At 46.6% G+C, this 13,439-nt stretch overlaps 1 protein-coding gene across 1 annotated transcript in view; it reads right to left on the reverse strand.

The window, feature by feature from the left end:
- The window catches only part of LOC137367180 (dynein axonemal heavy chain 8-like), a 2,531,605-nt gene that overhangs the window by 2,442,754 nt on the left and 75,412 nt on the right, over positions 1-13,439 (reverse strand). The window contains exons 14-16 of the mRNA XM_068028616.1: positions 7,687-8,134; positions 2,976-3,061; positions 2,164-2,248 (exon numbers count right to left, since the gene is read on the reverse strand). Coding sequence (XP_067884717.1) covers positions 2,164-2,248; positions 2,976-3,061; positions 7,687-8,134 — 619 coding nt within the window. The remainder of the gene's footprint in view (positions 1-2,163; positions 2,249-2,975; positions 3,062-7,686; positions 8,135-13,439) is intronic.

Here is a 13,439-nt window from a genome sequence, read left to right on the forward strand (position 1 = left end):
ACTTTATTCCATTCTAAATCCAGCATTTGTATAGTTGTACAAATTATTCACCAGACATTTTTTTAACGAGCCTTCACTTCTGGCAGAATTTTAAACATGAAGCAGTTGGGCAGATTCCTGGCAGACTAAGGCTATGGGCCAAGTGCTGGCAAGTGGGATTAGGTAGACAAGTCAGGTGTCTTTAATGCATCGGTGCAGACTCGATGGGACGAAGGGCCTCTTTTGCACTGTATTATTCTGTGATTCTGTGATTCTAAGAGACACCAAACACAAGCCCACACTGGCACGATGCATTCCACCCTTTATCTGTTCATGACCTTTTCTCTTCTTCTTTGTTCATCCATTAAATATTAGAAGGCTTTCGATGAAGTCCCACATAAGAGATTAGCGTGCAAAATTAAAGCAAATGGGACTGGGGGTAAGGTACTGACATGGATAGAGAACTGGTTGGCAGACAGGAAACAAAGAGTAGGAATAAACAGGTCTTTTTCCGAGTGGCAGGCAGTTGCTAGTGGGGTACCACAGGGATAAGTGCTACGACCCCAGCTATTCACAGTACATATTAATGATATAGATGAGGGAATTAAATGTAATATATCCAAGTTTGCAGACAACACAAAGCTGGGTGGGAGTGTGAGCTGTGAGGAGGATGCAGAGAAGCTCCAGTGTGATTTGGACAGGTTGAGTGAGTGGGCAAATACATGGCAGAAACAGTATAATGTGGATAAATGTGAGGTTATCCACTTTGGTGGAAAAAACAAAAAGGCAGATTATCTGAATGTCGATAGATTGGGAAAGGGGGAGGTGCAGCGAGACCTGGGTATCCTTATGCACCAGTCGCTGAAAGTATGCATGCAGGTGCAGCAGGCAGTTAAGAAGGCAAATGGTATGTTGGCCTTCATAGCGAGAGGATTCGAGTACAGGAGCAAGGATCTCTTGCCGCAATTATATAAGGCCTTGGTGAGACCACATCTGGAGTACTGTGTGCAGTTTTGGTCTCTTTATCTGAGGAAGGATGTTCTTGCTATGGAGGGAATGCAGCGAAGGTTCACCAGACTGATTCCTGGGTTGGCAGGAACGACGAATCAAGAGAGATTGGGTTGATTAGGCTTGTATTTGCTAGAGTTTAGAAGAATGACAGGTGCTCTCATAGAAACCTACAAAATTCTAACAGGACTGGACAGACTAGATGCAGGAAGGATGTTCGCGATGATGGGGGAGTCCAGGACGAGGGGGCACAATCTAAGGATAAGGGGTAAGCCATTTAAGACTGAGATGAGGAGTGATTTCTTCACCCAGAGAGTGGTGAACCTGTGGAATTCTCCACCGCAGAAAGCAGTTGTGGCCAAATCATTAAATATATTCAGGAAACAGTTAGATATAGTTCTTAGGGCTAAAGGAATCTAGGGATACGGGGAGAAAACAGGAACAGGATACTGAGTTTGGATGATCAGCCATGATCGTATTGAACGGCAGTGCAGGCTTGAAGGGCTGAATGGCCTACTCCTGCTCTTACTTTCTATGTTTCTATATACATTTATATTCTGCAGTTCGGACAAAATGGTAACTCACCTTTTCCCTTTACAAAAGCTGATGGGCACTGTTATACTCCAGATAGCCAGGCAGTGAAGGTAGCACCGAAGCTAGTTTTCATACGTATAAGCTTTTATTTAGAGTTAGACTTTTCAAACATGCACCTCCAAACCAAACAAACACATTTTCATTCTGCTCCTATATTTAGGAACACAAGTAGATCCCCAGTTAATGCCCATTACGTGAATGCAAGTAAACCTTCAATTAATGAACAATGTACAGACAGACATTTCCAGTATTTTCTGATTTCATTGTGGTGAATATGGTAGCCATGGGGTTATGGCACTGAACCATCAACATGCTCAAGCATTCAAATCCAATCAGTGTAAAACTTAATTCAATAAAATCTGATAATTTGGAGGCCAGATGCAAAAAAAAAGGCTGAAGCGTTTGCAAGCATCTTCAGCTAGAGGTGCTGACTGGATGATCATCTTGGCTTCCTCCTGAGGTCCCCAGCATCACAGATGCCAGTCTTCAGCCAATTCGATTCACTCCAGATAAACAGAGTTAATATTTAAGATTGTGTGCATATTAATCATGTTTTAATCATAGACTATTAATAACATTTACCTATTACTGGTGGTTCCGCTTCTTGGTAAAAGAACACAATGGATTTTTTGCCTCCTTTCGCAAAGAAATCATCAAAAGGTTGGAGCTGTCAACAAAAAGGATGAATGATGAAAACATTTTTTCAAGCATCAACAGTGTTTTGTATAAGCACATTTAATTACTGCACTTCATCAAGCTCGTCATAAACATAAAAGGGGTACTGTCACAGATTTTGTATGCAAGTATTTTGTTAATTAATACATTGTTTCCCCGCAATTCTCCTCTGCAATCATTAACAAAATTAGAGAACTCCCGATGTGTTGCTTATCGATAGTCTGGGATCTAAAGGACAGTTATTAAAATTGAACTGCTAACCTGGCTAGTCGATTTAAGGCCACTGATCGGAATAGGTAAATCCAGGTAATTGCAGCTTTTATGGGAATAGTAGTAAAGTGCTAATGTTACTGAACTAGCTATCCAGATGCACGGACTAATGCTCTGGAGATAGCAGCTCAAATCTCACCACGGCCACTGGGGGAAGTTAAATTCAACTAATTAATAAAACTGGATTAAAAAGCTAGTCATATAATGATGATCATGAAACTAACAGATTGTTGTAAAAACCCACCTGGTTCACTAATGTCTTTCAGGGAAGGAAATCTGCCCTCCTTACCCGGTCTGGCCTACATGTGACTCTAGACCCACAGCAAACTGGTCGACTTTTAAATGCCCTCTGAACATGGCCTAGCAAGCCACTCAGTTGTCTCAAACCGCGACAGAAAAGTGGAATAAGGATAAAGCTGGACAGACCACTGGGTGTCAAATTAAGCAACGGAAGCGACAAAGGTCAATCCTTCAAAGGCCTCCTCACTGACATCTGGAGATTTGTGCCAAAATTGGGACAGCTGTCCCACAGACTCTTCAAGCAACAGCCTGACATAGTCATACTCACCGCATCATACCTTAAAGCCAGTGTCGCAGACTCCTTCATCACCATCCCTGGGTATGTCCTGTCCCACCGGTAGGACACGCACATCGGAGGTGGCGGCTCAGTAGTATACAGTCAGAAGGGATTGCCCCGGGAGTCCTCAACATTGACTCTGGAGCCATGAAATCGCATGGCATCAGGCGAAACATGGGCATGGAAACCACCTGCTAGTTACCACCTCCGCTCTCCCTCAGCTGATGGTTCACTGCTTCTCCATCTTAAACACCATTTGAAAGATGCACTGAGGATACCAAGAGCATAAAATGTACTCTGGGAAAAGGATTTCAGTGGCCCTCAGCAAGAGTGGCTGGGTAGCACCACTACTGATCAAGCAGGTCGAGTCCTGCATGACTTATCTGCCAGATTGGGCCTGCAGCATGTGGTAAGAGAGTGAACAAGAGGAAAAAACCAACTTCTCCTCGTCCTCACGAATCTACTAGTCGCAGCTGTATTCGTGCTTAACAGTATTAGAGTCATAGAGTCGAACAGCATAGAAACAGGCCCTTGGGCCCACCGCGTCCATGCCGACCATAATGTTAAACCTATATGAATCCCATCTGCCTGCATTAATTCCATATCCCTCCATGCCTTGCTCATTCAAGTACCTGTCCAGATGCCTCTTAAATATCGCGACTGCTCCTGCCTCTACCACCTCCTCAGGCAGCTCATTCCAGATACCCACTATTCCTTGTGTGAAAAATTTACCCCTTCGATCCCCTTTAAACCTTAAATCTATGCCCTCTAGTTTTAGTCACCCCTACCATGGGAAAAAGACTCTGGCTATCTACCCTATCTATGCCTCTCAAAATTTTACATACCTCTATCATGTCCCCTCTCAGTCTCCTTCGCTCCAAGGAAAACAGACCCAGCCTATCCAATCTTTCTTTATAACTCAAGCCCTCCAAACCAGGCAACATACTTGTGAATCTTTTCTGCACCCTCTCCAGCTTAATCACATCTTTCCTGTAGTGCGGCAACCAGAACTGCACACAGTACTCCAAATGCAGCCTAACCAACGTCATGTACAACTGTAACATGACGTCCCAACTCTTGTATTCAATGCCTCGTTCAATGAAGGCAAGCATGCTATACGCCTTCTTCACCACCCTGTCTACCTGTGTTGCCACTTTCAGATAACTATGAACTTGCAATCCAAGGTCTCGCGACTCAACAACACACCCCAGGGCCCTGCCATTCACTGTATATGTCCTGCCCTGGTTTAACTTCCCAAAATGCATCACTTCACACTTGTCTGCATTAAATTCCATTTGCTAATCCCTTGCCCACTTTCCCAGTTGATCTATATCCTGTTGTAACCTTAGACAAGCTTCTTCACTGTCCACGATACCACCAATTTTGGTGTCATTTGCAAACTTACTAATCATGCCCCTTACATTCACATCCAAGTCATTAATATATATGACAAACAACAGAGGGCCCAGCACTGATCCCTGCGGCACACCGCTGGTCACCGGTCTCAAATCTGAAAAACAACCCTCCACTACCACCCTCTGCCTCCTATCACCAAGCCAATTTTGTATCCAATTTGCTCGCTCACCCTGGATCCCATGTGTTCGAACCTTCTGGACCAGCCTACCATGTGGGACCTTGTCAAAGGCCTTGCTAAAGTCCATGTAGACAACGTCCATCGCCCTGTCCTCGCCAATCCTCTTGGTCACCTCCTCGAAAAACTCAATCAAATTCGTGAGACATGATTTCCCACGCACAAAGCCATGCTGACTATCCCTAAGCAGACCATGCCTTTCCAGATGCATCTAAATCCTCTCTCTCAGAATCCCTTCCAATAACTTTCCCACCACTGATGTCAGGCTCACCGGCCTGTAGTTCCCTGGCTTATCCCTGTTGCCCTTCTGAAATAAAGGCACAACATTAGCTATCCTCCAGTACCTCACCCGTGGCTAACGATGATACAAAAATCTCTGCCAGGGCCCCAGCAATCTCCTCCCTTGCTTCCCATAGCATCCTAGGATACACCTGGTCAGGCCCTGGGGATTTATCCACCTTAATGCGCTTCAAAACCTCCAACACCTCCTCCTTTGTAATGTTGATAGGCTCCAGGATATCAGTGTTCCCTCCCTTGAACTCACTAGCTTCCAAGACCTTCTCCACAGTAAATACGGATGAGAAATATTCAAAGAACAAAGAACAGTACAGCACAGGAACAGGCTATTCGGACCTCCAAGCCTGCGCCGATCTTGATGCCTGCCTAAACTAAAAACTTCTGTACTTTCGGGGACCGTATCCCTCTATTCCCATCCTATTCATGTATTTGTCAAGATGCCTCTTAACCGTCGCGATCGTACGTGCTTCCACCACCTCCCCCGGCAGCAAGTTCCAGGCACTCACCATCCTCTGTGTAAAGAACTTGCCTCGCACATCCCCTCTAAACTTTGCCACTCTCACCTTAAACCTATGTCCCCTAGTAACTAACTCTTACACCCTGGGAGAAAGCTTCTGACTATCCACTTGCCTATGCCGCTCATAACTTTGTAAACCTCCATCATGTCGCCCCTCCACCTCTGTCGTTCCAGTGAAAACAATCCGTGTTTATCCAACCTCTTCTCATAGTTAATGCCCTCCAGACCAGGCAACATCCTGGTAAACATCTTCTGTACCCTCTCCAAAGCCTCCATGTCCTTCTGGTAGTGTGGCGAGCAGAATTGCACGCAATATTCTAAGTGTGGCCCAACTGAAGTTCTGTACAGCTGCAGCATGACTTGCCAATTTTTATACTCTATGCCCCGACCGATGAAGGCAAGCATGCCGTATGCCTTCTTGACTACCTTATCCACCTGTGTTGCCACTTTCAGTGACCTGTGGATCTGTATGCCCAGATCTCTCTGCCTGTCAATACTCCGAAGGGTTCTGCCATTTACTGTATACTTCCCACCTGTATTAGATCTTCCAAAATACATTACCTCACATTTGTCCGGATTAAACTCTATCTGCCATTTCTCTGCCCAAGTCTCCAATCGATCTATATCCTGCTGTATCCTCTGACAATCCTCATCACTATCCGCAACTCCACCAAACTTTGTGTCGTTCGCAAACTTACTAATCAGACCAGCTACATTGTACTCCAAATCATTTATATATACTACAAACAGCAAAGGTCCCAGCACTGATCCCTGCAGAACACCACTAGTCACATCCCTCCATTCAGAAAAGCACCTTTCCACTGCTACCCTCTGTCTTCTATCACCGAGCCAGTTCTGTATCCATCTTGCCAGCTCACCTCTGATCCTGTGTGACTTCACCTTTTGTACCAGTCTGCCATGAGGGACCTTGTCAAAGGCTTAACTGAAGTCCATATGGATAACATCCACTGCCCTTCATCAATCATCTTCGTCACTTCCTCAAAAAACTCAATCAAATTAGTGAGACACGACCTCCCCTTCACAATACCATGCTGCGTCTCGCTAATAGGTTCGTTTGTTTCCAGATGGGAGTAAATCCTCTCTAATCCTCTCTAATGATTTCCCGACCACTGACGTAAAGCTCACCAGCCTATAATTTCCTGGATTATCCTTGCTACCCTTCTTAAACAAAGGAACAACATTGGCTATTCTCCAGTCCTCTGGGACCTCACCTGTAGCCAATGAGGATGCAAAGATTTCTGTCAAGGCCCCAGCAATTTCTTCCCTTGCCTCCCTCAGTATTCTGGGGTAGATCCCATCAGGCCCTGAAAATTTATCCACCTTAATGCTTTGCAAGACACCCAACACCTCCTCCTTTTTGATAACGAGATGACTGAGACTATCTGCACTCCGTTCCCTCGGCTCATCATCCACCAAGTCCTTCACTTTGGTGAATACTGATGCAAAGTACTCATTTAGTACCTCGCCCTTTCCTCTGGCTCCACACATAGATTCCCTTCTCTGTCCTTGAGTGGGCCAACCCTTTCCCTGGTTACCCTTTGCACTTTATACATATCTACTCCTCTACCTCCCGCTGGCTGTTGGGAGGCCTGTAGTAAACCCCCAACATCGTGACTGCACCTTTCCTATTCCTGAGCACCACCCATATTGCCTCGCTGCATGAGCCCTCCGAGGTGTCCTCCCACAGAACAGCTGTGATATTCTCCTTAACCAGTAATGCAACTCCCCCACCCCTTTTACATCCCCCTCTATCCCGCCTGAAGCATCTAAATCACGGAACATTTCGCTGCCAATCCTGTCCTTCCCTCAACCAAGTCACCATGTAAATATTGCCACTTGAACCCAGACGTACGGGTCTCTTTTATTAATGGTGGGACAAGAAAAGAGGTGGGAAGTTGTAAAGAGCAAGGGTACATCAACGATGCGCAGGTGTTCATCCTTACTTGGCAGTAAGGGTTTGCATGTTCCAGGCTGCTTCTTCAGTGGAAATGTTACCAAGTCAGCTCAGAGTGTGTTCCATACTATGCCATTCCTCCTAGGTCAGACAGGCTCATGCAAAAGATGTCTGGATCAGATGATCCGTGACCGTGATGGCATCCTAACAAGATCCTCAAGACCCACGCCGGGCCCAGCCACCTCCCTATGCAGCCCTGGAACCTTGGTGTTCTGCATCTTCCCCTTCTGCCTCCTCTTCATCCTCCTCTTTCACCTCCTGCTCCTCCTCTTCCTCCAATGGGCTGTGTCCTTTCAGGACCTCACCTTCTTGAAAGTTCATACCTCTCTGAAGGGCCATGTTATGGAGAGCGCAGATAATCACCACAATGAGTGAGACTCTTGCAGAAGTGTATTGCAGGGCGCCAACTGACCAGTCCAGGCACCAGAACCGCATCTTCAGAAGCCCGACAGCCTGGTCAGTGGCTGTACTGGTGAGTAGATGGCTTTCATTGTAGACTCTGTAGGCTGGATTGTAAAGAGCCTTTGATGTCGGGATCTGTGGCAAATGGGGCCTGAAGATGGCCCCACCTGAGGCCCGCCACGCTCGATGCTGGCAGCGCCCGGCCCGATCCACCCGGTGGTGGCGAGGCACTGTGGCAGCCTCTCCGCGCTGGGTTGATGGGACAATTTGAGGGGGAGGAGGTAAGTTTATCAGTGGGAGGGGATGGGGTCAAATTAATGTTTGGGTGTAGAGGATGGTGGGAACGTTGTAGTTTAAAGTTTGTGCAGTTTGTGGGGGTGGGGAACAGGGTCAGATGGTAAAGGGAAGTGTTTTTTGGGGGAAGGGCAAATAATTAATTTTATTGTTATTGGGGGGATGGGAGAGGATCAAAAGAAATGCATTTATTTAATTCAATCTGTCTTTAAGTATTTCAATAAACCAGTAGGTCTAACAGCTCTTCGCAGGTGCTGACGCCATTGCCGGGGACAGACAGCCCGCCCCCTCCACGTGATCAGGATTGGGGGGGGGGGGTGCGGGGTGCGGCCCGCCCCAACTATTTAAATGAGCTGCTGTGCTTGAGATCGCGGTGGCTCTTTGGCGTGCGGCCTGTAAGGGCGGGCCGCCATTTTTGAAGTTCACCGCTGATATAAAATCAGGCCCCGTGTCTCTGTGTCAGGCTCACATGGAGGGGTAAATAGCCAAGGGATATCTTTTGGCCTCTAGAATCCATCCTCTGAGTTTGGGAATGGAGTGACAAGCTGTGGCAGCCTGGACTGGCAGAGGATGAAGCAATTGTCAGAAAAGTGAGCACACAGATGCAGGAAGCTCTTATTGTGGTCGCAGACCAGCTGAACATTGAGGGAGTGGAAGCCCTTCCTGTTAATGACTCTCACTGGGCATTCAGTCAGTGTATTGATGACCACATGGGTGCAATCGATGATGCCATGCACCTGGGAGAATCCAGAGATGGTGGCGAAACCCACTTCTCTCTGTACCTGCGAGGCCATGTCTGTCTGGAATTGAATTCAATGCCCAGCTCTGGCAAATAGGGCATCAGTGACCTGCAAGATGCGGCAGGGTGCAGCTATTTGCGAAATGCCGCCAAAGACTACAGCTGATTCTGGGAAGCAGCCATAAGTAAAGAAATTCAAGGCCACAGTGACTTTGACAGCTACTGCCAGGGCAAGGCGACCAATGCTGCGAGGTGTGAGGTCTTCCTCTATTTGCCATGAAAATCAGGGATATTTTAAGATTTCAATCTCACTGATTACTTGCTTCCACATATTTTTCTATTTGTTCTTTCCATCAAACCTGACACTTGTGGGTGCTGTGAGATATGGAATTTCTGCTCTATCCCAAAAGTTGTGCACATTTCTTTCATGAATTGGCCCACACTTGGAGTACAGTGAACAGTTCTGGTCTCCATATTATAAAAAGGCTATTGGTGCACCGAAGAAAGTGCAAAGAGGTTTTACTTAAAATGGTACCAGAAATGAGAGCTCATATCTATCAGAAGAGAACAGAGAAGACTGACGAAGTCTTCAAGGTTAAGGTCCCATAGATCTTTTGCAGAAGTGAGAGTGCTGATATTACTTCGAGCTGATACTTAAAAAAAATTAATACAGCATGAGGGCTAAATTCGATAGCCCCCAAAACCAGACGAGGGGAACGTGATGCACAATTACCCCACATTCATTCAGTGTAAAGCATACGGCAACTTCATGCTGCCTGTTCATCATCATGACTTCTGTATGCAGCTAGCGCTAACTGCGCTGTTCAGTGGGAGTGCACACATCCGCAGGGGGCCCAAAATCATTACTTGCGACTACTATTTCAAGCTAGCTTGAAGGAAAGAAGGAAAGGTGCATTGTGGCTGCTGGAGGTGCTGACATCAGTCTGAATAACGCTGTGCAACAAAGAAGAATGGCTGACAATGGGAGAGAACATGAATCAAGATTCTCCAATGTTCCACTGGAGGTCTTGGTACAGGAGGTGGAAAGATGTCCTCTGTTTGCAAAGGGCCATGAGTTCTCCCAGCCACAAAGTGAGAGGCTGTAAGAGCAGAAAGCCAGGAAGGGCAATGCCAGGAGTTCAACACCAAGAATCTAGACGGAGTGTCACAAGAAGTTTAAGGACCTTGCATGTGTGGTCAAGGTCAGTGAATGTATTTTGAATGCCGTATCCTACTAACTGCATCACTAACCTCAGCTACTGCTTGAACCACCATACCCCCATCATTCACACACCAAGAACCTATCAATTCATATACTTCACCTCACTTCACACAAGCCTCATACACACATCTAGCCCACACTGCCAGCATGAAAGCCACATCACCTAAACCTACAGCACGACACTCACTCACACCCTCTCTTCCAGGAGAAGATGGTGCCAAATGGAGGCAGCAGGAATAAAATGGAGGCAGAGCAGCACGCCTGCATGCTCCAACAACCATGGAAGAGGTGGTGCTGGCCATTATAGGAATGGATATTGCTGAGGCGGTGTCTAGGGGCAGTGCTGAATCCATTGAAGATGACACTTTCCTCGTACATAATCCTCCTCACAATCACACTTCCCTCTCATCCCACAATCTCTTCTGACTTACAAGCTGCAGATGTTGTAACCATACATCTCTTGCTTTTCCCCACTTCTCCCCATCACAACCTAACCCTTGTGCCTTTTTCCTTTCAGATATCCAAGTGCAACCTGACCAAGCATTGGTGGAAGACCAAGAAGAGAATGATGAAGATACACCATCACTTCCATTTCACACTCACAGCTCCCACCTCTCAGGAGACTGTGAATATCTTAGAGGTGATTCTGCATGTGGTGAGAGAGAAGGCACAACTGCGTTGCAGTCAGGGCACAGTGCAAGGTTAGCACAGGTGCCAGCTTACCAGAGGACAAGGTCAAACAGTAGTTCTACTGCAGTTCATTCAGTTGTCAACTTTGATGGGTCAGTACAGAAGAAGGCTGACAGATGTACACAATGAAATGCTTGGTCCATTGGGAAGCTTGCCAGAGGGAGGTGGTGGCATAGTGGTAGTGTCACTAGCAGGGAAAGGCACCAACATGTTGCACCACGAACATTTGACAAAATTATTAACTCAGCCATGGACATGGGGGCAATTAATCTGTATATAAAGTGTATAGCCAACCTAATGCCATCAAAACACAGTCCATTTAAAATACATTTCTCCCTATTTAGTGAGCACCTGGCATTGTTTTTGCTTGCACAAGTAGTCAATGTCTCCCCCACACTTGATGTAGCGATGCAGGGAATCCGGATAGATGTCCATGATCCTGATCATTTTCTCTCCCCTCTCGCTATCTCTCTCTCTCTTTCTGTGTCAATCCCTATCCCCTCTCTGTGTCCATCTCTCACCCATTTCTCTCACCCTGCTCTGTGCCCTCTATCCCCTCTCTCTCCCCTTTGTGCCCATCTCTCTCCTTTCTCTCAACACCACCCCCCCCTCTCTCTCTCTCCCCCTCCCTCTCTGTTTCTCTCCTCTTTCTCTCACCCCCCCGTCCATCTCTCTCCCCCCTCTCTCGCTTTCTCTCCCCCTCTTTCTCTCTCCCCCTCCCCCCTCTTTCTCTCCCCCTCCCACTCTCTCTCTCCCCTCTCTCTCTCTCTCTCCCTCTCCCTCCTCTCTCTCTCCCTCTACCCCTCCCTCTCTCTGTTGCAGAGAACAGGAACTCTCCCCAGAGCTGCTTTGTGATTGGTCAGTTTTTTAAAAACAATTCACAGCTGCCAGTTTCACAACTGACAGGTGTTTAGAGCAGGATCAGCAGCTTCTGAGCTCAGGACAAGTTTGCGGTTGTCGGCCGGCTTTTTACAAAAAAATCGGAACCTGCCGGAAAAACCCAAACTTGCACTGAGTTCGGAAGCCAGTGTTCCTGCTCTAAGCACCTGTCAACTGTGAAACTGGTGGCTGTGAATTTTTTTTAAGTCGGACTGGTCTGGGAAGTAGAAGCCAATGGGAAATTTCTCATCCCTGAAATTATCAGTCATGGACCTCAAAATCATTTACCACAGACACTGGTTTCCGCGTAAACATGTTGCCGACCCCCGGTCACTGGAATGGTAACCAAAAGCCCAAGCTCTGGGGATATGTATTCAAACCCCACCACGGCAGATGGTGAAACTTGAATTCAATTAATAAAATCTGGAATTTAAAAAAGAGCTTGTCTAATGGTGACCATGAAACCAATGCCAATTGTTGTAAAAACCCATCTGGTTTATAAATGTCCTGTGGGGGAGGAAATCTGCCATCCTCACCTAGTCTGGCCTAGAAGAGACTCCAGATCCACAGCAATGTGGTTGACTCTTAAATGCCCTTCAAAATGGCCACTTAGTTCAAGAGCAATTAAGGATAGGCAGTGAATGCTGTCCCAGCCCAAAATCCATAAACTAACAATAAAAAAAAACCTTTATTCAGGAGTCTGGCAGCATCTTGGGACAGGAATTTTTGGAAAGCTTGGAGCCCATCCTTTCCAACATGGTGGCCAACTCCATCAACACACTTGTGGGCTCAACAGGGATGCAGCTTCTGATGGCCAATATCTTAGTTTCTATTGCAGCACAAGCAACTTCCACCAAAAGCCTAAGTGCTGCAGCGGAAGCTCAGACTTCTGATGTGCAAGTTCAGCATATCATCGTGCAAGCTTTTTATTTTATTATTTCACAGGATGTGAGCATTGCTGGCTTGGCCAGCACTTATTGCCCATCCCTAATTGCCCTTGAGAAGGTGGTAATGAACCATCTTCATAAACTGCTGCTATCGATATGGTGCAGAATCAACCACAGTGCTGTTAGGAAGGGAGTTTGAGAATTTTGACCCAGCGATGGTGAAGGAACGGCAGTATAGTTCAAAGTCAGGATGCTATGTGCCTTGCAAGAGAACTTGCATTTTGTGGTGTTGCCATGCACCTGCTGCCCTTGTCCTTCTAGGTGGTAGAGGTCGCGGACTTGGAAAGTGCTGCTGAAGGAGACTTGATGAGTTGCTGCAGTGCATCTTGTAGATGGTACACACTGCTGTGTCAGTGGTGGAGGAAGTGAATGCTGAACATAATGGACGGAGGATGTTGCCTAGGCTGGAGCGTATCAGCTATGAAGCGAGACTGAAAAGGCTTGGGTTGTTTTCCTTGGAGCAGAGAAGGCTGAGGGGGGACGTTATTGAGGTATACAAAATTATGAGGGGCATTTATAGGTTAGATAGGAAGAAAAATGTTCCCTTAGCGGAGGAGTCAATAACCAGGGGGCATAGATTTAAGGTAAGGGGCAGGAGGTTTAGAGGGGATTTGAGGAAAAAAAATTTCACCCAGAGGGTGGTTGGAATCTGGAACGCACTGCCTGAAGAGGTGGCAGAGGCAGGCACCCTCACAACATTTAAGAAGTATTTAGATGAGCACTTGAAATGCCATAGCATATAAGGCTACGGGCCAAGTGCTGGAAAAGGGGATTAGAATAGGT

Source organism: Heterodontus francisci, chromosome 3, assembly GCF_036365525.1.
Source record: "Heterodontus francisci isolate sHetFra1 chromosome 3, sHetFra1.hap1, whole genome shotgun sequence".
Classification (NCBI taxonomy): Eukaryota; Metazoa; Chordata; class Chondrichthyes; order Heterodontiformes; family Heterodontidae; genus Heterodontus; species Heterodontus francisci.